Raw genomic sequence first — 24,405 nt, 5'->3', positions numbered from 1 at the left:
AACTCATGCCGAATGAGTGGTTTCTTAGTGAGGGCTGCAGTATCAGCTGCTTGTAAGATATGATCACACTTCCCTCCTTCAAGGGGTTTTACAGGCAAAACTATTGATCTCTCCTCAGGATAGGTCATAAATAGTTGATTGCAGGTGATCCGCCGCTCGGGATCCCTGGCGATCACCTGATTGTCCAGCCTGATCTCAGTGCAGCGGGACAGGCATCCTCATAGCATTTGAGACAGAAAGGGCCATAACTGGACTTCACTCTCATTGAAATCAATGGAAGCAGAATCGGCTATTACACTTCCACGTCTGACCCCAATATCGGAGGTGGAAGTGTAATAGCCCCTTCAGCTTCCATTGATTTCAATGAGAGTGAAGTCCAGTTATGGCACTTCTTCTCCTGTTCTCTATGATGACATCTGACCTGTTGCCCAGACAGCAGCAGTTCCCCAACAATTAACTACCCTGAGGACAGGTCATCAATAGTTTTTGCCCAGAAAAACCCTTAATGCCCATTTCATGCTAGGACCCAAGCCTCATAGGTAATGATGACCGACTTCCTTTAACCCTTGCGTATCTGTTTGTTGTTGGCAACACATGGCTGTAGCAGAGTTCACTAATTTGATTTTGCGCAGTTGACCCCTAGACCTACTGCATGCAGACCTACAGATAACAACATGTCGTGATTGTGATCAGAGATGAGCGAAAACTTAAGTTCAGCGGGTTCGCTGAATTTCAGAAACAAGGCTTGGTTGGGTCTGAATTAGTTCGAACAGTAATCCTCAGTGGTTAGCACTGTTGCCATTCAGTACAAGGGCGTAACTATAGGGAATGCGGTTGCATCCGGGCCCAGGAGCCTTAGGGGGCCCATAAAGCCTCTCCTCTCCATATGGGGAGCCCAGTACTATGAATAAAGCATTATAGTTGGGGACCCTGTTAAGGTTTTGCATTGGGGTCCAGAAGCTTCAAGTTACGCCTCTGCGTTTAGAGAAGTTGGGGGGTGCCAAGATAAAGTTTTGCACCCGGGCCCATGAGCCTTTAGCTAGTCCTTGGTTCCATCTGCATGGAGTTTGTATGTACTTCCTGTGTTACATTATAATCCCCTTTCTTTATAGAACCCATACATATTACAAGGTGCTTCACATCACCTGATGCTTTCTGTTCCTATTGGGGCTCACAATCTCTGTTCACCTATCTGTATGTTTTTGGGCTGTGGGAGGAAACCCAGACAAACCCCGGAAGAACATCCAAACTCCATGCAGATGTTGCTCTTGTTAGGATTTGATTGAACCTCAAACCCCAGCGCTACATGGCAATGGTGCGAACCACTGCGAACCAAACTTTTGGCAAAGTTTGACCCGAAACAGAGTTTGACCGGTTCGCTCAACAGTAGTTAGGATATCACAAAGTGTCTAATGGCAGAGCTGCTGCATATTGACAAACTTGGCTCTGCTACATCTATACTAATGAAATGGAAGAAGGGCAAGAGTTAATTCCATTGTTTGTGCTAGCTGAAAAACCTTCTTTAAATCCTGTTTAACACCGCAATACAATATCTGATGTCAGGGTTGTGATTTATTTCACTTCAGGGCTGAGTCAGCGAATTTAGATTAAACGATGTTAAGAAGAAGACAGATCATTTGTCATGGGAAATACAAAGTACGATGTTACACACATGGCCGACTTCAGCTACATGCAACACATGCGGTCACATAGGGCGCCAGTCACCAGCTTGTAGGTTGGGGGCACCAGGTGAACATAGGCTGAAGATGATTGCCCCCCCAATAGGTCTGCCCAACCAGATGATCTGCTTATCTGTTACAGCATCTCGTGGAGATACATGATTCCCCCTCCTGGTTCTGTCTTCTCCCTTCTGATGTACTGAGGCACCTATGTCAGCCCATCAGCGCCCCAGCAACACAATGGCTTAGTTCTGCTACTGCGCTTACGTACTGAGCTTGGTTCTGGTGCTATATTTGTTATGAGCTGTATTCATGTTTGGAGCTTTGTTCTGGTACTGTATTTCCACACCGACTTTGGTTCTGATGCTGTATTTATGTCCTGAGCTTGGTTCCCTTTCGCTATGCTATTAGTTTGGTTCTGGTGCTGTATTTGTGCTATTAGTTTGGGCTTGGTTCTGTGTCTGTATTTATGTTATTAGTGTGATCCTGGTACTGTATGCATTGAGGTTGGTTCTGGTGCTATATTTCTGTTATTATTTTAGATTTGGTGATGTATTTAAGCTATGAGCTTGGTTCTGATGCTGTTTTTATGTACTGAGCTTTGTTCTGGTGCTGTATTTCTGTTATGCACTTGGTTCTGGTGTTTTATTTATGTACTGACCCTGCTTCTGGTGTTGTATTTATGTTATGAGCTTGATCCCGGTGCTGTATTTACACTTGGAGCTTGGTTCTGATGCTGTATTTATGTTATAAGCTTGGTTCTGGTGCTGTATCTGTGTTATGAGCTTGGGCTTGGTTCTGTTTCTGTATTTATGTTATTAGTTTGATCCTGGTACTGTATGCACTGAGGTTAGTTCCGGTGCTGTAATTCCGTTATTAGTTTAGCTTATATATGGAGGAAATGCTGTAAAATGAGGAATTAAAGGGCATGCCTAGTTTACCTGACCGTTATTCTACACCCCATTAGTGAATTTGGAGTTTATCTGTTTAGGATCCCCATCTCTTCACCAGAGTGGACAGCAATTACTAAGAGCGTCTGTCACTGTGGAGGACCCATCCTGATTTGTATTGCACAGACAGCACATTGATATTAATGAACACTGTGTAATACATCATTCCTCCTATGGGGGTGCTGTGGGGAAACCGAACATTTACTACCAGGTTTCCCCACAGATTTAAAGCTAATTACTGGGAATCCCAGCAGGGGGAAACGTGTAATCAGCTTATCGTTAAAGGACCCTTCTAACAAATGGTCCAAAGTGAAGAATGCTTTTAAACCCATCAAGACATCCTCCTTACTGAGGCTCATTTATCTTTATGTTCTGCTTATGATTTATAACCCTCCTGCTTTTGTTGTAATCGTAGCCAACTCTACATACACTGGTGTTGGCATTCTGCAGCCAACATGAGCAAGGACTGCTGCAGTATAAAGTATGAGGGACAGAAAAGCAGCCTGAGCTTCTGATGAGCCAGCAGGTGGATTTCAGACGCCTATAGATTATGCAGCTGCACTGATTGTGGCCATTGATTAAAGTAGGGGAGCAGCAGCCAGAATCCCCCCACCCCAAAAAATAAAAATTGTACTACAATTGGGCGTCCATTTTTAATTCCCATGAGCCCTCCCAGCTCCTTAGGATGCTGGAGGAATCGCAGGCTGACGTAGAATATGTTACAGCTGAATTAAGTGAATGGATTAGAAGCATCTTAATGCTCCTCGCTTTGTCAGCACAAGGAAGAAGGATTTGTAGAAGAGTTGCAATGAGAACACCAAATCCCTGCTGGCTTATTAAGGGAGAGGCGAAGAGCAGAGCGCCCGCTCGTACGCTGTAACCCATGAGTGCCACCCAACCCAGGGCAATAGTGACAGATAGACCATTTTTTTGCAAATGTGAAATTGCAATCTCCAGAACGATCAGACTTGTGGGGTGTCCCAGTATGTGGCGGTTAGGGACCACCAAAAGTGGTACAAGGAAGGGCAACTGGTGCCCAGCGACAGTGAGATGGGTACTCATGGCTCCGTCTGGTCCCATCCCAGAGAGCGCGACACTTGGGCAAATTACTGATTGATCCCTGTTGGCGATGATAGAAAGGTGTGGGATCACTCAGGGCATCGCAGCTTGCTGTATATGGGGCTGTGCAGCTGCAGACCAGACCGATCGCCCATGTGACTGAGATTTATTTTACCTAGACTATCAGTACAAGTATAAGGAACCCCTGTTCATATGGATGGGTGCTATTTCTGTCCAATATTCGGACCGGAAAAGCGTCCGTGCATGTACCCTTAATCTGGCAGCATAAGGCCTCTTTCACACGGCCGATGCATTCTTAAGCCAGTCGCAAAAACGTATGAGCCGTAAAAAGCTGCGAATAGGTCACGGCTAAATCACTTAGCAGCGCCAGCCTCGCAGGACTCCCTCCCCTTCCCGGCAGCTCCCATAGAAGTCCATGGGTGCCGCCAGCTGATTGCGGCTGTGTGACGAGCTGTAGATTTCTGTGTGACGAGCTGTAGATTTTATTGGTACCGTTTTGGCTTTTCCAATCACTTTCTTGCGTTTTTTGGGGAGGCAGACGGACAGAAAAAAAACATTTTAGTTCTGTTTTTTTTTTATAAAGAGTTTGCTGTGCAGGATAAAAAGTTTAATTAATTCTATGGGTCGTTATGGATGCGAAGATATAAAACGTGTTTTAAATATATATTTTTTAAATAAAAAAAGGGCAAGTGTGCAAAAAAAGATTTCTTTTCAATTTTTTTAACGTTTTTTTTTTATGTCCCTGTAGAGGACTTGAACCTGCGATACTATGATCGCTCTGATAATACACTGCAATACTTCTGTACTGCAATGAATCATCACTTATCATAGCAATTACAGGCTATGGCAGACTGAGATGTCATTGACTGGCGTCTGGTTGCAATGGCAACCCATCGGCACCTCCGTGATCAGATGGTGGAGGGCTGATGATGTCACAGAGGAAGCGCCCTCCATGCGTGAACCTTTTACATGTGTGACTCCCACTGCAGATGGCACGCCATCCACAAGATGTAACAGTACGCCCATTCGTGGGAACCCCTTCTCACCCAGAGTATAAAAGGCTAGAAGGGGATACAGGAACTTCCCATTACACCGCTGCCTATGTTCTGCCGCAGCAGCTTGGCCTACCCAACACTCCTCCCTTTTATATAACGAGTCCCTTTTTCATTATGTGCCCGTAATTGCACCAATCTCTCACAAATATCGGATTTATATGTAAAATTGGCTTAAAAGGGAAATTTTTACCTAAACTATTTTTTGCAAAAGGAACAACTGGAAGGGCAGCCATCTTGGTTGTCACTTTACAATAACCTTCTCAGTGGAGACAAGGCCTTTAGCAGTTGTGTGAGCGGCCGCTATATGGTATCACAGCTTATGCTGAGGGGTTCAGTACTGGTGATGTCTGGGATAATATACCATATACAGAATATAATGTGCAACATACATAGCTTGGATACAAGATGTGATATGGAGGGGGGGGGGGGGGGCTCTAGTATAATACAATATCCTGCACCCAGCACAGATGACCAGCAACCATTTTCTTGATCTCTATGTAGTTACTAGCAAGTGGGAGGAGCAAGAGACACATATCGGTACAGAACGTCTCCAGAGCTGCACTCACTATTCTGCCCTATTTCTCCACTATATACACTCCACTGTATTACAGTTCCTGCATGAAGCTGTCACCCATAGATGTTGTCAGGCACCACCGCATGTCTGTGGTCTCACATGAAGACTATTACTTCACAGATTCGTGGTGGTGTCTTCCATCATATACCTTAGTCATACCAAGTATTGCTTTCCTACCTCCATATGGGCACTGTGCACTAGGATCTGCATTAATCATTGGCAACTTACTAAGGGCTTCCCATTGCCATGTGACGCCATACTTCTCTGACTACTGTCAGTGGCTACAGAGTGTTCATGGCTCTACATCCCCATCAACTTGGATGATGCCCCACATGGAGAGCATGAGAAACCCAGCAATGGATGCCCCAGCGATGCCCCAGACTCCTCAGAGGCACCATATGCAGTGATACAACAATGGACATAAATCACTCCACCCTTAGGCCGGTTTGACACGGGCGAGAACATAGTAACATAATATGTTGGCTGAAGGCAGACAATGTCCATCCAGATCAGCCTGTTTCCCCCCCTTGTTGGTCCAGATGTTGGGTCACGGGGGGAGGAGTTTGCAGCCGCCAGGATTAGCGCAGTACAATACAGAATCTCTTAACTTTATACAAAGTATCAAGTGTGTCTTCAATTTTGGTCTTAAAGCTCCTTGAAGGGGCAGAAAACTTCTCCTCTGAGGAACTTAGCGGATTTCATAATGTGACCTCTGCCACTAATCTGCTGTAAGAGTTTAGGATGCAGTGGGCGGGGTTCTGGTTCTATATTAGTATTATGGTGGTTTCTGTATGCATATATTAGCATATTATTAGTTTAGATTGTGATTGGTTCTAGTAGGATGCTTTATTATTATTGTATGCTATGGATTTAACCCCTTACCATCTACAGGCTGCACTACTTATTACTCTTCATGTGATGACTACTTATTTACTAATATCTAGCTACTAAGGCCCTACGAGCATGCAAAAAAAAACCCGACTGATTAGACTCTGTGTGTCATGCTCAGGCTACATTCTCACGGGCAATTGTAGGAAACCTGGACCAATATCACACTTGTAAAATTGCAAAATTGGTGCATTTTTGTAGAAAATCACATCATATTGCTGAACATGCGATTTTAGGCATGTTTCTCATGAGCATGAAAATTGCAATTTTTGCAATAGAAATTTAAAAAAAAATGCACTGCACCCACATGTACATGCAATTTATCACTCACCAATAGGAAATAATGGCAAAAAAACTCTGACCTTGGTATATAATACCTCCCCTTCTCTTATCTTTGCCCTTTTTCTAATTAAGGAAAGATAGGGAGAGGCAGGTCAGGTTTTAGTGTGGGATCGCCCTTTTCAGGACGGTTGCGCTGCCTGCCCACCTAGATCTTATAGTTTGGCACATTATAGTTTGCAGTTAAGTTTTTAATATAATTTAATTACTAATTAAATTGAAATTGTAATCCCAGAATCCAGTACACTTCTCTGGGAATCTATAACTGTCCTCTCTTGGAGCACCGCTGCATGGGAAAAACCTCACATGTAAAGGAGCCCATTGAAAACAGTAGGGCCTATTTCCATGCAAGTATTCTGTATCTCGCTTGTATAAGTACAGCTTGAAACCTGCGATTTGGCCTGCAAGTGTGAGGCGTTTTGTGAAAAAAAACACACGGCATTGATGAAAGACGGGTGTGAGAACAGCATGTTGTTTCAATAGGAAAATGTAAAAGTCGCACTTGTATGAAACTTGAAAATATGATGCAATTTTTTAAAACTCGCCCCCAGGAAATAATGAGCAGATTTTCTATGGAATCTCAGAAAAAAAATAACATGCTGTGTGTTTTTTTAATCTCATAGCATTGCTGCAAGAGAAACATCGCACATACAAATAGAACCCATTGCAGACTTGCGAGAATACATCAGCCGTGTAAATACGGCCTTATGTGACCTTTTTTTCACGTGTCATAACTGTTTCATGAATGCAAAAAACACCATAAAAACAGAAAGAGGCCCATTTTTTTCCATCCGTGTTCCAGTCCGTGAAAAAGGATGTCAGTTTGTGTACAGTGCATTATTTGCACAACCATTGACTTGAATGGTGACTGATATCAGAGAAAACATATCTATCTATCTATCTATCTATCTATCTATCTATCTATCGATCTCATATCTATCTATCTCATATCTATCTATCTATCTATCTATCTCATATCTATCTATCTATCTATCTATCTATCTCATATCTATCTATCTCATATCTATCTATCTATCTCATATCTATCTATCTCATATCTATCTATCTATCTATCTATCTATCTCCTATCTCATATCTATCTCATATCTATCTATCTATCTATCTATCTATCTCATATCTATCTATCTATCTATCTATCTCATATCTATCTATCTATCTATCTCATATCTATCTATCTATCTCATATCTATCTATCTATCTATCTCATATCTATCTATCTATCTCATATCTATCTATCTATCTATCTATCTCATATCTATCTATCTATCTCATATCTATCTATCTCATATCTATCGATCTATCTATCTCATATCTATCTATCTATCTATCTCATATCTATCTATCTCCTATCTATCTATCTATCTATCTATCTCATATCTATCTATCTCATATCTATCTATCTATCTATCTCATATCTATCTATCTATCTCATATCTATCTATCTATCTATCTATCTATCTATCTATCTATCTATCTATCTATCTCATATCTATCTATCTATCTATCTCATATCTATCTATCTCCTATCTATCTATCTATCTATCTCATATCTATCTATCTCATATCTATCTATCTATCTATCTCATATCTATCTATCTATCTCATATCTATCTATCTATCTCATATCTATCTATCTATCTCATATCTATCTATCTATCTCATATCTATCTATCTATCTATCTCCTATCTCATATCTATCTCATATCTATCTATCTCATATCTATCTATCTATCTAGCTCCTATCTATCTATCTCATATCTATCTATCTATCTATCTATCTCATATCTATCTATCTATCTCATATCTATCTATCTATCTATCTATCTATCTATCTATCTCCTATCTATCTATCTATCTATCTCATATCTATCTATCTATCTATCTCCTATCTATCTATCTATCTATCTATCTATCTATCTATCTATCTATCTATCTATCTATCTATCTATCTATCTATCTATCTATCTATCTCCTATCTATCTATCTATCTATCTATCTATCTATCTATCTATCTATCTATCTATCTATCATCTCCTATCTGTCTATCTGTATAGCTATTCTATGGGTGGTAATGCAGACCTCACACAAGGGTTGCCAAGGACAGTCACTTACCCTTCAAGAGTCCATTATAAACTTTGTATGCAGGACATTATAGGATGATTACTGCCTCGTTTAACCCTTAGAAGTCTCCAAGTTCAGGATTTCAGCACCAAGGACAGCTCCCTGCCAAGTTCTGCAGGCAGTCTTGCTGTGTCCACTTGTCTTCCCCTCTCATCTCCCCCTATGGGGCCGCGGTCCTGCACACAGTCCTGTATCCACCGCCGGATTTCTTCTTATCGCCTTTATCTTCAGTTAAGAAGTCAGTAAATTCCATATCAATGGGCCAAGAATCCAGCAACAAAGCACCATCCTGCAGAATGTAACACATGTGTGATGTGGCCCCCACTAGGCATCCTCACTTCTAGGCTGGCACTTTTAGGGTCCTGCACATAATGCCCGCGGGTCAGTCGCCCCTGGAGGTTCCTCTTTTGTGCCCACCGCTTGTCAGACCCTCGTTAGTAAAATTCCCCCGTTTGAGAATTCCAAGTAAGTTCCCAATTGGTGAAACAATCGGTGTGTTTGCGCGGAGCGCCGCAGTTTGGCAGCCTGTGACCTCCAGGTCAGCAGCAGAGCATTACTTGGAGCTGCCAGTATGTGTTTAATCCCTGCTTTGTGCAGGAAGCCTCCTAAGAAGATTGCTGGTTTACTCCGTCTCACACCTCTTCCCTCCTGCCGGTGCTTACACTTCATATATACAGAGCTGATGTGTGACCAACAGCTGGACAGTACACTGCATGGCCACGTACTGCAGTGGGTCCGGGCTGCAGCTCTCCACATGTTCTGTAATAAGATGATTATTGCCCGGCGCTGACACATACCGCGGCGCTGTACAGATGTGATCCCAATCTAGACGCACCAACCCCTCTCCGTCACATTCTCTGCTGTTCACTCTCTTATCTTCTCTCCCACCCGCCTTCTTTCTCCTCTCTATTCTTTTTTCATTCCTTTTTATTCTCTCTCCCTCTCTTTTTCATTCTTTCTTTTTCACTCAGTCTCTCTCTCCTGCGCTCTCTCTATCCCTCTTTTTGTTCTCTCTTCCTCCGGCTTTTTTACTCCCACTCTCACATTCTCTGTTATCTCTCTTCTTACTTTTCTCTAGTTCCTCCTCTCTCTATCCTTCTCTCTATCTCTTCCTTTCTCTTTATCTCCCTCTTCTCCCTTGATCTTACTCTCTCTATTTCGTTCTACTCTCTCTCTCTCTCTCTCTCTCTCTCTCTATTTCTCTCTCACACTCTTTCTTTCTCCCTCCCACTTTTTCATTCTTTTATATTCTCTCTCCCTCTCTTTTTCATTTCCTCTTTTTTTCACTCTGTCTCTCTCCTGCGCTCTCTCTATCCCTCTTTTTGTTCTCTCTTCCTCCGGCTTTCTTACTCCCTCTCTCACATTCCCTGTGTTATCTCTCTTCCTAATTTTCTCTAGTTCCTCCTCTCTCTATCCTTCTCTCTATCTCTTCCTCTCTGTTTATCTCCCCCTTCTCCCTTGATCTTACTCTCTGTTGCTCTCTCTCTATTTCGTTTTACTCTCTCTATTTCTCTCTCACACTCTTTCTTTCTCCCTCCCACTTTTTCATTCTTTTATATTCTCTCTCCCTCTCTTTTTCATTTCCTCTTTTTTTCACTCTGTCTCTCTCCTGCGCTCTCTCTATCCCTCTTTTTGTTCTCTCTTCCTCCGGCTTTCTTACTCCCTCTCTCACATTCTCTGTGTTATCTCTCTTTCTACTTTTCTCTAGTTCCTCCTCTCTCTATCCTTCTCTCTATCTCTTCCTCTCTGTTTATCTCCCCCTTCTCCCTTGATCTTACTCTCTGTTGCTCTCTCTCTATTTCGTTTTACTCTCTCTATTTCTCTCTCACACTCTTTCTTCCTCCCTCCCACTTTTTCATTTTTTATATTCTCTCTCCCTCTCTTTTTCATTTTCTCTTTCTTTTCACTCAGTCTCTCTCTTCCTCCTGCTTTATTACTCTCTCTGTTATCTCTCTTACTACCCTTCTCGAGTTCTTTCTTTGCTTTCCTTTCTTTCTGTCTCTCTCTCTCCCTCTTATTTCTCTCTCTCTCCTTCCCTCGTCCCCTTTGCTCTTTCCCTCTATTTCTTTTTACTCTCTTACACTCTTTCATTCTCTCTCCTCTCTTGCTTTTATTTTCTATTACTCTTTCTCTCTTTCCTCTTCCTGTCTGTATTTCTCTCTCTCCGTCCCTCTTCATCTCTCTTTTCTTACTCTCTCTATTTGTCCCTCTTTGCGGTAAATTTACCATTCTCTTATTATTATGGCTATTTATGACCCAGCGGTGCAGCCCTGATGTCATCCCCGTCCCTCACACCCGCATGGCTCACCGTCTGATATACTCGCTGGGCTTTTCTCTCTTTGCTCAGATATTACTATTATTCTTTTACAATCATTTATTATATTATTTTTCAGTATTTTTGGTAGCATACTGTAATAAATATAATAATTGTTACATTAACCATTTCCATACCACGGCCGTCACACTGGAAGTATTTGTGGCCATTTTAAATTTCTCTTTACTTTTTTTCACTTTTCCCTTTAGTCCGCCTGCACACGGGTGGATTCGCATTGCGGGCGTCCGCCTCCAGACTCTGCAGTAAATACCGCCCATAGCATGCTATGGAAATACGGGATTTCATCTCCATGAGTGGAAATGGATTACGATTTTCCGCTTGCGGAGGAGGAATGGTGGCATGCTGGGATTCTGTGCAGGCTATGCACAGATGGCTTCCATTGAAGCGGCTTTCTCGCTGATGTAAATAAGCCCGAAGGCTGCTGTCATACAAGCGCTGGTGGCTGCCGCTGGCACTTGCATTTTCCTGATGATTGCAGAGCTGAACCCGCAAGCACGGACGCAGTGCAGCAATTCCCGCTATGACACGAGTGATAATGTTGCTCCGGTAGCAGCAGCCCCACATGAGTGCCCCTAATACTGGGCCGCTTACAAGCATATTTTTGCTCCATATTCGGTCCGTGTTGAAGGTCGCTGGTTGGACACTGAGGTTTAGGCTCCTGCCCATGGACGGGTGTTTCCTGTGGAATCCACGGTGGGCATCTGCACCAAATAGCGCCCAGAGCATGCTATGGCAAATTGATTCTTCCTGCACACTTGCGCAAACTAAGTGTGGTTTCTGCAAGCGGAGGAAAAGTCATAGCATGCTCAATTTGTGTGCGGATGGCTTCCATTAAAGTGAATGGAAGCTGTCCGATCCGCGGGCCTTTGGCAATCACAGTGCGGAAAGGTCGCAGATTCCGCGTCATTGCTGGGTGATGATGCGGGAAAAGCAGGAGTTTAAGAAAACTGTCTGCCGGCTCGCCGTGCGGACCATTCGCGGCACAGATGAAAATGAAAGTGATCAGGTACGCGCGTGCACCGCTGCTGCCGTGTGCCGGAGGCCTTTATCGACAGGGATAGTCACCTGGCGGTATTTTTTTTACAGATATTTTTTGAAAACACAGCCTGATCTACATTTTTGTGTCCTTATTTGTATTTTTCTATGGGGCAAATACGGATGTAGATATTTCTGATATCGAGGTGTGATCCGTATTACGGACGTGTATTTATATGCTCGTCTGAAACCAGCATTAGCCCCCTTCACACGGGTGTATGCGTATCTGCGCGCACCTCAGCACAACATATTTGCGCACGTATCTGTGCATTTTATTGTACTTTTTCCGCCCGCGTTTATTTGCACGCGGTGAACAAATATACCGATTGAAGTGGCTAATTTAGTGTAATGAGTTCCAGATGTGTTCTTATTCCAGTAGAATTACACAGCGGATCACGCATCTCCTTGCGTATTGCGTGCCACCATTGACTTATATGGAGACTTTTAATGTGCAGGAACAGGGTGCATGCTGCGGGTTTTTTTTTGCACAAATGAAATGTTGGTACAGAATGCAGACATGTTGTGTTCAGTGTGTATTGTGCGTGTGAAGCGGCCCTTAGAGCTGCAGTAATTGCTGGGCTGCTCTTGGACGCGCACTTTTAGGCTCCATTCACAAGGGGTTCGGTTGCAATAAAAACCAAACCAAAAAGTGCCTTGGTGAAACCAGGTGTGTTTTTACTATGTTTGTAGTAAAATGTGCCAAAAATTGTACGCAGTTTGCAACTGCACTTTATGCTGCTATTTTTTGCAACCGAACTTCGCCTGGCAATTATCTCTAAGAGCAGCCGCCGCCTGTGCCCGTACAATATCATAGTAACATGCATAGTAACATAGTATGGTAGGCTGAAGGCAGGCAAGGTCCATCTACATCAGCCTGTTTCCTTCCCCCCCTTGTTTATCCAGAGGGCAAAAAAAAAACCCCAATGAGGCAGAAGCCAATTCAGACCGTTTTTTGGGGGAAAAAATTCCTTTCCGACTCCATAACCGCAGTCAGAATAATCCCTGGATCAATGTTTGATAGTTCCTACTAGACTCCAAGACCAACAACCCCGCTGGTCACCTAATGTCTATATCCTGTAATATCATAGCACTCTACAAAGACATCTAGTCCCTCTTAAACTCCTCTATGGATCCTGCCATCACCACATCCTCAGGCAGAGAGTTCCACAGTCTCACTGCTCTTACAGTAAAGAACCCTTTTCTGTGTTGGTGATGAAACCTGCTTTCTTTTAGACATAGCGGATGCCCTCTTGTTACCGTCGTGGTCCTGGGTATAAACAGATCCTGGGAGAGATCCTTGTATCGTCCCCTCATGGATTTATACAGAGTTATTTGGTCGCCCCTTAGCCGTCTTTTTTCCAGGGTGAATAATCCCAGTTTTGGTGCCTCTCTGGGTATTCCAGTCCCGTCATTCCATGTATTAGTTTAGTTGCTCTTCTTTGAACCCCCTCCAGCACTGTAACATCTTTCCTGAGCGCCGGTGTCCAGAATTGTACACAGTATTCCATGTGAGGTCTGACAAGTGCCTTATATAGTGGGAGGATAATGTTCTCGTCCCTCGCCCCTATACCTCTTTTAATGCACCCCAGGACTTTATTGGCTTTTGCAGCAGCTGACTGGCATTGGTTGCTCCAGTTTAGTCTACAATCCACTAGTACCCCCAGGTCTTTTTCCATCTCACTTTTCCCTAGCAGTACCCCATTTAGTGTATATTAGTGACATCCGTTTCTCCTGCCCATGTGCAGAACCTTACATTTATCAACATTGAACCTCATATGCCATTCCCCCCCCCCCCTCCCCCAAGCCCCTGGCTTATCTCGGTCCGTTTGTAGCTGCACATTGTCCTCCGTTGTATTGATTATATTGTATAATTTTGTGTCATCTGCAAATATTGATGTTTTGCTGTGCAGCCCCTCTATCAGGTCGTTGGTAAATATATTGAACAGAATGGGGTCTAATACTGAACCCTGTGGCCCCCGCTAGTGATGGGGGCCCAATCAGAGTATGAACCATTTATTACCACCCTCTGCTTTCTATCTCTGACCCAGTTCTTTACCCAATTACACACGTTTTCACCCAATCCGAGCTGCCTCATTTTATATATCAGCCTATTATGTGGCACGGTGTCAAATGCTTTAGAGAAGTCCAGATATACGAGATCAATAGACTCTCCCTGGTCCAGCCTAGAGCTTACTTCATCGTAGAAGCTGATCAGATTGGTCTGACATGATCGCCCCCTCATGAACCCATGCTGGTGAGGAGTTATTCCGTTGTTCTCCTTGAGGTATTCTACGATGGTGTCTCTCTAATATTTTCCAATTATTGACTAGCGCCCGTAGTCTAAGTTCTCACAGCGATGAGAACAATATACGAGGTTCCCTTCTCCGCTTACCTCTTACTGGTCTTCTTTATATCAGCGATGACTCTTCATGCAAACCAGTTTCTATCTAACCAGGACTGCAGACACCGGAGCTGTCGGGACCAGGTAGGAAGCTCCTCTTCTGTCGGAGGTTGGCACTGACTGGCACTGCCATGAGATGTGAGGCTCCTGTGCCCGGGGACCGGCATGGAGTCACATGTAGTTCCAATTATTTGATGTCTTGTAAAGAAACTTTCCAGCAGTTTAATCATTTCTAATACCGGGGAGACCTCATCTCAGCACAGCTCGCTGGTGTCAGCATCTTGGAAGCCGTGTTGCCTTCCTTTCCCCAGAATATTAGGCAGGACGCTCGGAATATTCCATTCTGCACCAGAATCCACATGAATAGCAGATTTTCTCGTGAATCTGAAAATGGTTTAATTCTGCCGTAGAACCGAGGCGAAATCTGCATTCAGAAATGTGGGGTTTGTGCGGAATATTCCACAGCATCTTTGGCAGTATTCCGGTATGCGTGAGAGCGCGCTAAACTCCTTCCGGTCGCAGGGCGTAAATGTACATCCAGGCTGGGAAGCCGTTCTCACAAATGGACATACATTCCCGTAAATGGAGAAGCGGGGGCCAATGCCATCCGCAGCGGGAGCTGACTGTTACTGCCAGCTGGCTTCCCACTGCAACAGCAGGGATCGGTGAGCATACCGATCCCTGCTGTTTAACCCTTACATGCTGTTGATTGAAGCATGTAAAGGGTTCACAGAGGGAGGGCGCTCTCTCTGTAACATCATCGGCCCTCTGCCATGTAATCGCAGAGATGATGAGTTGCCATGGCCTGTGATCGCTATGATTAGCAATAATGCATTGTAGTATAGAGGTACTGCAGAGTATTATCGGCAAGATCATAGCATCGCAGGTTCAAGTCCCATAGAGGGACGTAAAAAAATAAAGTAAAAAAAACGCATTAAAAAAAAAGTAGAGAGGAAAACTTTTTCCTGCTATGTTTAAAAAGAAATTTAAAAACCCCATTTGTTGTCACCGTATCCGTGACGACTCGTACAATAAATTGAACACATCTTTTATCCTGTATGGCAAACACTATGGAAAAAATTAATTAAAACAAAATACACAAAAAAATGGAGCTAAAATGCGTACCAGCATAAAGGAAGACGTCAGAGATATAACTCGCAGCTGCTGGGCCCCATTCATGCTACTGGTCCTCGTGAGGCTCCGGAGCCCGAGTACAGCCGCATGCTCTGCACCCATTATAGTTACCTCCCAACATACTCATCCTCCCTGCTGCCGTTCCACTGGTGCTCAGTCTCTTGTAGTCTTCACTTGGTCACATGACCCTGGTCTTGATGACATCATCACTGGCTCCCTGCACCCATGACTGTAGACCGGTGGGACCAGCAGAAGGGGAGCGGAGAAGCTGAACATATCCTCTCTTATGCTGGTACTGCAGGCTGAACAGCTTTTGGGAAAAAATAACCTCTTTAATGGGTCAAAACTTTCAAGTGCTTAAAGGGATTGTCTGTTCCTAGATGTCATTTTTTTGTTTTATTTTAATTAAATATTTGCACAATTTCGCACTGATTACTTAAAGGCGTTGTACCAGAATTACAAGTTACTCCCTATCCATAGGACATCCACAGGATAGAATATAACATGCTACTTGGTGAGGGTCTCAGCACCCTAACCAATCTCAAGAATGGGGGTTCCCTGTTCCCCATCCTTCTCACTGTGACGTTACTGTACCCCCACAGTGAGGAGAAGACTGAATGAAGTGCTGGTTGCACAAGTGCTTCATTCACTTTCAATGTGACTGCCCCATTGAAATGAATGGAGAACTGATTGCACATGCTCAGCCAGCGCTCCCTTTATGTTGACGTCACTGCCAGGGGAGATCAGGACATAAGAATCCCATTCTCGAGATCGGCAGGTTATCCCCTTTGGATAGGGGATAGCTTGTACTTATGGTACAACTCCTTTAATATATCTTTACATACATGCAAGTGTTATATTTCCGATACAGAGCTACAAATCCTGTGAATAGACCTAGAGTTAAACGATAAAATTCTGGTTGCCTGCAGCTTCCACTAGGGGGAGCTCAGGAACTTACTGTATACTGTGTTAACATGGAGTTCAATGTACATACTGTATGCAGTCATCTCTCTCCACTGGTGGCTACAGGCAGAAAGAATAGTATCATCACTGCTTGTCTTCGCAGGGGACTTGGAGCTCTGTATCAGAAAATCGGATCTGATCGCTAACAAAATATACAAAGATATTAATTAGCAAAGAATTTGGACCTAAAAAACCATAAGTCCGTGTGTAATAAGTCTGATGTCTGCTTCAAAAAGCGTTTATCGGAGTGGAGGCGCACGCCTCTTAAATTTGGCACGCTTTAGACTGCTCTACAGTAAAGTCTGAAAGTGAAGTCTAATCAAATCTAGTAGATTTGCACTAAAATTTGTACCATTTTTTTCCTGGCTTTACAATAAATCAATCGGTCTAAAAGTCTTTGAACACGCCGACTCCTGGTGACTCACGGCTCTTCTCACAGCACTTTCACAGCAAAAGAATGAATTTCGTGGCGCACATTATGAAGGTAAACAATTTTTGGTGCATCAGAAGCGCCAACGACTAAATGTCAGCAGACTGCGGAGTCGGTAGGGAGGTTCACCTGCCATTACTTCCTTCCCAGTTGTACAGATATTCTGTGTTCCATGTAGCTGAGTGCTCTGACACGGCTAATGGACAGAGGTGGATTACTGGGGTCACTAGCGGACGTCCTGTCTGCTACCAGTCAAGGGTTTGGACGCTTTTATTCATAGAAGGTTTTTCATTATTTTTACTATTTTCCACATTTTGTAAAGAGCAGTGAAATCCTGCAAACTGGCGCTTCTCCACCATCTTCTATGTACTGAGCTATTGCTGCCGCTTCTCCACCATCTTCTATGTACTGAGCTATTGCTGCCACTTCTCAACCATCTTCTATGTACTGAGCTATTGCTGCCGCTTCTCAACCATCTTCTATGTACTGAGCTATTGCTGCCGCTTCTCCACCATTTTCTATGTACTGAGCTATTGCTGCCGCTTCTCCACCATCTTCTATGTACTGAGCTATTGCTGTTGCTTCTCCACCATCTTCTATGTACTGAGCTATTGCTGCCGCTTCTCAACCATCTTCTATGTACTGAGCTATTGCTGCCACTTCTCCACCATCTTCTATGTACTGAGCTATTGCTGCCGCTTCTCCACCATCTTCTATGTACTGAGCTATTGCTGCCGCTTCTCCACCATCTTCTACGTACTGAGCTATTGCTGTTGCTTCTCCACCATCTTCTATGTACTGAGCTATTGCTGCCGCTTCTCAACCATCTTCTATGTACTGAGCTATTGCTGCCACTTCTCCACCATCTTCTATGTACTGAGCTATTGCTGCCGCTTCTCCACCATCTTCTATGTACTGAGCTATTGCTGCCGCTTCTCCACCATCTTCTATGTACTGAGCTATTGCTGCCGCTTCTCCACCATCTTCTATGTACTGAGCTATTGCTGCCGCTTCTCCACCATCTTCTATGTACTGAGCTATTGCTGCCACTTCTCAACCATCTTCTATGTACTGAGCTATTGCTGCCGCTTCTCCACCATCTTCTATGTACTGAGCTATTGCTGCCGCTTCTCAACCATCTTCTATGTACTGAGCTATTGCTGATGCTTCTCCACATCTTCTATGTACTGAGCTATTGCTGCCGCTTCTCAACCATCTTCTATGTACTGAGCTATTGCTGATGCTTCTCCACATCTTCTATGTACTGAGCTATTGCTGCCGCTTCTCCACCATCTTCTATGTACTGAGCTATTGCTGCCGCTTCTCAACCATCTTCTATGTACTGAGCTATTGCTGCCGCTTCTCCACATCTTCTATGTATTGAGCTATTGCTGCCGCTTCTCAACCATCTTCTATGTACTGAGCTTTTGCTGCCGCTTCTCCACCATCTTCTATGTACTGAGCTATTGCTGCCGCTTCTCCACCATCTTCTATGTACTGAGCTATTGCTGCCGCTTCTCAACCATCTTCTATGCACTGAGCTATCTCCATCACACTTTGGCCCTAGACTAAACCCTATTGAGGTGGGTTTCTGTTTCTGCAGGGTCCATCACTCCTTCTCTTCCACAGATGGTCCTTCGACATCCTGAGTTTTGGGTTATTGTCCTGTTAGAAAAGAAATTGAAAAGTCAAACTAGATGGAGACCGAAATCTAAATAAACAGCCAGACTTTTAGGCATCATCCATGGCCCCTTCTCTGTGTCTCACGAATAGTGCCGACCTCAGGCTAGATAACATTCTGTGCAGAATTATTTGTGATCTCTCCGTCCAGCGGCCATAAAAGAAAAAAAATGTATTGCACTGATAGGTAGAAAGCAGCGAGATAGCAGAACAACTGAGTGAAGAAATACAGAACCAGAACCAAGCTCATGTAATACATACAGCACTATAACCAACTTCAATACATAAATACTGAACCAGAACAAAGCTCACAACATAGAAACAGTAAGGTGACCACATTTTCCAAGGTTCAAAGCTGGACAGAGGGGTGTGGTCAGGGGCGGGGCTTATCCTAAAGTATGATTTTACCTCCGTCGTTATAAAAAAGTACAGAGCCATTTTAAAAAAAGGCAGGGAGCGAATCCCGCGATCAAAAAACAGTCAAAATTTATACTATTGATGCGGCTTTTGACTGGAAATCCACTGTGTATCCGCAGCTGATTTCATACTATGTGGCGCTCCCCCTCACCTCCTCCGTAGACTTCCCGCTGTCAGCGCTCCCTGACTTCTGGTTCCCAGCAGCCTGTAGTGGTCTCATCTGACAAGCATCACCTGACCAGCGGCGCCGCTGGGAACCGGAAGCCAGGGGGCACTTACTGTGGGAAGCCTTCGGAGGGGGTGAGGGGGAGCACCGCATTGTATGAAATCACCTGCAGGTAAGCAGCGGATTTCCACTCAAAAGCCGCACCAATGGTACAGATTTTGACTGTGTTTTGGATGCAGAAATGCCCAGGACATTCCTCAGCATTTTTGCCACAGGTAAATATACCATAAGTTAGCTTGAGGTATTCTTCCATGGGCAGAGTGGTCTCAGTAGTGATAGTGTCCCCCATAGTATCCTCAGCAGTAATAGTGTCCCCCATAATGGCCTCAGTAGTAATAGTGACCTCAAAAGTAGCCCCAGTAGTAATAGTGTCTAGAGATGAGCGAGCATACTCGCTAAGGGCAATTACTCGAGCAAGTATTGTCCTTAGCGAGTACCTGCCCGCTCGGAAGAAAAGATTCGGGTGTCGGCGCAGGGAGGCGGTGAGTTGCGGGAGTGAGCAGGGGGGAAGTGGGGGGGGGAGAGAGGGAGAGAGAGATCTCCCCTCCGTTCCTCCCCCGCCGCTACCCGCCCCCTGCCGGCACCTGAATCTTTTCTTCCGAGCGGGCAGGTACTCGCTAAGGACAATGCTCGCTCGAGTAATTGCCCTTAGTGAGTATGCTCACTCATCTCTAATAGCGTCCCTTATATCAACCCCAGTAGTAATAGTGATCCCAATAGTGGCCTCAGTAGAAATAGTGACCCCCCACAGTGGCCCCAGCAGTAATAGTGCCCACAACAGGAGCCCCAGTAGTAATAGTGACCTCAGTAGTAATAGTGACCCCCACAGTGGCCGTCCGTAGTAATAGTAACCCCCTGAAACCAATATACTCATCCTTCTCCTGCTCTTCAGAGCACCGTTGCTCCTCTTCTCTGTGCTGCTGTGGGCGGAAGTGTGTGCGCCCGGATGCCTCCTCCTTCCTCCTCACCCCCTGCAGAACAAATGAGAGGTCAGGGGATGAAGATCCTGGGTGCACACACTGTCTTTAGTCTGTGTATCCCAGAGCAGTGCCATTGAATGATTACCAGTGGGGAGCCAAGGCTGTCCTGCTTAGGACCATGGGGAAGGTGGGACACAGGGTCCCAAAGTGGGATTGTCCCACCTAAATTGGGACCTCTGGTCACCTCGGATACAACCAAAGAACCATAACATAAATACAGTAGCAGAACTAAGTGACTCTATTGGGTTGGGGTGTGCTGATGGGCTGACAGCGGAAGCTTAAAATGCGTCAGCGTGCATATCCTGACTCCTCCTCCTCTGTCCCTGGTCCGAGTCAAGATACACACATGGGCATGCAGCGCTGTCAGGCAGCAGAGCATTACAGACATATCAGCCCAGTCTGCGTTAGTGTGGGGATATTAGCCGTGGGGTCTCGTTGCAACTGCTATGACTTCTACAACCATGCACTGGAGACCCCAGTATTATAAACAGTACATGGTAGATGGGAGAGGGGCTATTACAGATCGTGGCCCGAGACCCCGGAGCTTCCAGCTTCACTTTTGACTACAGAGCATTGACCACACTAGACTACGGGCTAAGGACTCTCGCAGTCCTCAGGAGGCAGCGCAGAAAGTCCGCGCCCTGGGACCGCGGTGGTGATCTGATTAGAGACGGTCCGCCAGATGTCAGATTCCCTACATAAGCTCTGATTCCTCCTTTTACATGATCTTGGCCGGGGATGATTGTTTTTCTCCTTAGGCCGATGAAAGGATAATGTTTCTTTAACCCCTTCCTGGACAGTTGGGGGCAAAGGCAGAAAAACTAGGGCGATTGCCAGATGTCGCTAGACTAGGCATTGCCTTATGTGTTCATTTATATAGTACTGTAGACAGAACTGATCAGGCATAGCGTTCCTATCCTGCAGAGCTTACAATCCATCTGCAGGGTGCATAGCAAGATAAAGGAGCTGGTCAGAGGGAAGTCAGAGGTCATCCATCACTAGAGCATATGGAAGTCACTGCGGGGGTCAGCAGCTAGGATTCATTTGAATGAAATGCTAATGACGGCCACTGCAGGGGGAAATATATCCCTAGATATGCTGACAAATGGTAATATGGGTGGGCCTGGAGGCTCTAGTACCCAGTTGGACCGCCTCTAGCTTAGATACGAGGTGTTGGTTGAACAGGCAGGCATGGAGGTTCTAGTACTTTGTTGGGCTGCCTCTAGCTTAGATGCAAGATGTGATACAGGCGGACATGGAGGGTCTACTACCCAGTTTTACTGCTTCTAGCTTGGATACAAGATGTGATACAGGCGGGCATGGAGGCTCTAGTACCCTGTTGTACCACCTCTAGCTCGGATACAAGATGTGATACAAGGAGGATGGAGGCTCTAGTACCCTGTTGTACCGCGTCTAACTTGGATACAAGATGTGATACAAGCGGTATGGAGGCTCTAGGATCCTGTTGTACCGCTTCTAGCTTGGATACAAGATGTGATACAAGGAGGATGGAGGCTCTAGTACCCTGTTGTACCGCGTCTAACTTGGATACAAGATGTGATACAAGCGGTATGGAGGCTCTAGGATCCTGTTGTACCACTTCTAGCTTGGATACAAGATGTGATACAAGGATGATGGAGGCTCTAGTATCCTGTTGTACCGCCTCTATCTTGGATACAATATGTCGTATGGGGGGCATGGAGGCTCTAGTACCTTGCTCTACCACCTCTACCTTGGATACAAGATATGATACGGGCAAGCATGAAGGCTCTAGTACCCAGTTAGACCGCCTCTAGCTTAAAATGTGATACGGGTGGTCATTGAGGCTCTAGAACCCTATTGTACCACCTCTAGCTTGGATACAAGATGTGATATGGGCGGACATGGAGGCTCTAGTACCCTGTTGTACCGCCTCTAGCTTGGATACAAGGTGTGATACAGGTGGGCATGGAGGTGTAGTGGAGTGGCCAGGGTCAGTTCTTTGGGTCGGGGAAGACAGCGGGATAAAGTCTTATAAAGTCACAGGTGGCTCTACCATTTCCTCCTTAAACACCTATGTGATACAAGGAGGATGGAGGCTCTAGTACCCTGTTGTACCGCGTCTAACTTGGATACAAGATGTGATACAAGCGGTATGGAGGCTCTAGGATCCTGTTGTACCACTTCTAGCTTGGATACAAGATGTGATACAAGGATGATGGAGGCTCTAGTATCCTGTTGTACCGCCTCTATCTTGGATACAATATGTCGTATGGGGGGCATGGAGGCTCTAGTACCTTGCTCTACCACCTCTACCTTGGATACAAGATATGATAGGGGCAAGAATGAAGGCTCTAGTACCCAGTTAGACCGCCTCTAGCTTAAAATGTGATACGGGTGGTCATTGAGGCTCTAGAACCCTATTGTACCACCTCTAGCTTGGATACAAGATGTGATATGGGCGGACATGGAGGCTCTAGTACCCTGTTGTACCGCCTCTAGCTTGGATACAAGATGTGATAGGGGTCGGCATGGAGGCACTAGTACCCTGTTGTACCGCCTCTAGCTTGGATACAAGATGTGATACAGGTGGGCATGGAGGTGTAGTGGAGTGGACAGGGTCAGTTCTTTGGGTCGGGGAAGACAGCGGGATAAAGTCTTATAAGGTCACAGGTGGCTCTACCATTTCCTCCTTAAACACCTAAGGCGTAGTGGGCCCAGCAGCACACAGGACCCAGTATAAGTAACCATGTTGAATAGCTTTATTATATGTTTGTCCTCGTGACGTCAGTGCCCTTTTTAACAAAGTCCACAGTCAAGAAAATAGTTTTAAACTGGAGGCACGGGGTTTTCTTTTACTTGCACAGTCACTTTAGATTTTTGCAATAGATGGCATTAAACAGTCTTAGGCATAACAATGCAAACACTTTTGTTCCTTATTCTTCCCATTTTCAACCTCTGAATATCTGCAGTCTCAGTTATCTGACAGACAGTTACTGGGGGTGCTTCCGATACTTGTTGAGCATATACCACATGCGCTTCCATCTCTCTCTTACAGTCACGCTCAAACATTGGGGTACTCAGTTCTCATTTGTGCTTACTACTGCGGTAGATGAATGGAGAGACCATGCACTCGCCACCACCGACTCCAAGGAAACAGGATCTGCTCCTTACACTCTCCAGAGGAAAGGCATCCCATAACGTGGAAGTAAGCCTGGGACTCGGGTAAGCCTCAGATCTCCTGTCTCCCCCTTGGATGGCCTATTTTTTCTATCACATCTCCACTCTCTGAGTCCAGCAACTTTCACTGCTGCCCTCCTGCATCACCTCCTTTCTCTCTTTCCCCGACTACCACTCTCTTCTGGCTCCCCTCCCAAAGTTCCTGACTCATCACGCACACTCAGCAAGATTGGGAGAGAGAACATACCAAAATACATATGCTGAAGTGACACAAGACACCAGGAAAAAGACAAGAGAAACATTGTAACTCTGGGACACTACAGAGGGTCTAGTATCCTGTTGTACCGCCTCTAGCTTGGATACAAGATGTGATACGAGCAGACCTGGAGGCTCTAGTACCCTGTTGGGCTACTTCTAGCTTGGATACAAGATGTGATACAGACGGGCATGGAGGCTCTAGTAACCTGTTGTACCGCTTGTAGTTTGGATACAAGATGTGCTACGGGTGGGCATGGAGGCTCTAGTACCCTGTTGTACCGCCTCTAGCTTGGATACAATATGTGATATGGGGGGCATGGAGGCTCTAGTACCCTGTTGTACTGCCTCTAGCTTGGATACAAGATGTGATACGGGCAGGCATGGAGGCTCTAGTACCCTGTTGTACTGCCTCTAGCTTGGATACAAGATGTGATACGGGCGGGCATGGAGGCATACAGGTTCTGTATGGTTTCCTGCAGTATACCGCTTCACATTTGCTGTAATTGAGCCTCTAGAGTTTGTAAACCCATAGACTGTGGAAGTTGGCATCCCAGACGGTCCCATACATGTTCTATTGGTGATAAATCTGGTGACTGGCTGCCACAGAAGTGTGACAATGTTGTGGGGGCTCCTGTGACCCCCTTATGTGTGCGGCCGAGCATTATCCTGCTGGAAGCCAC

The 24,405-nt window shown here is 45.0% G+C and overlaps 1 protein-coding gene across 1 annotated transcript in view; it reads right to left on the bottom strand.

The window, feature by feature from the left end:
- Positions 1-10,936, bottom strand: part of LOC136607110 (retinal guanylyl cyclase 2-like) — a 74,420-nt gene extending 63,484 nt beyond the window's left edge. The window contains exon 1 of the mRNA XM_066589024.1: positions 10,486-10,936. Within this exon, the coding sequence (XP_066445121.1) occupies positions 10,486-10,936 (451 nt within the window). The remainder of the gene's footprint in view (positions 1-10,485) is intronic.
- Between the last annotated feature and the right edge of the window lie 13,469 nt (positions 10,937-24,405).

Source organism: Eleutherodactylus coqui, chromosome 1 (assembly GCF_035609145.1).
Source record: "Eleutherodactylus coqui strain aEleCoq1 chromosome 1, aEleCoq1.hap1, whole genome shotgun sequence".
NCBI classification, from domain to species: domain Eukaryota; kingdom Metazoa; phylum Chordata; class Amphibia; order Anura; family Eleutherodactylidae; genus Eleutherodactylus; species Eleutherodactylus coqui.
Note: the sequence above shows the minus strand (reverse complement) of the source record. Positions and strands in the feature narration are given on the sequence as shown.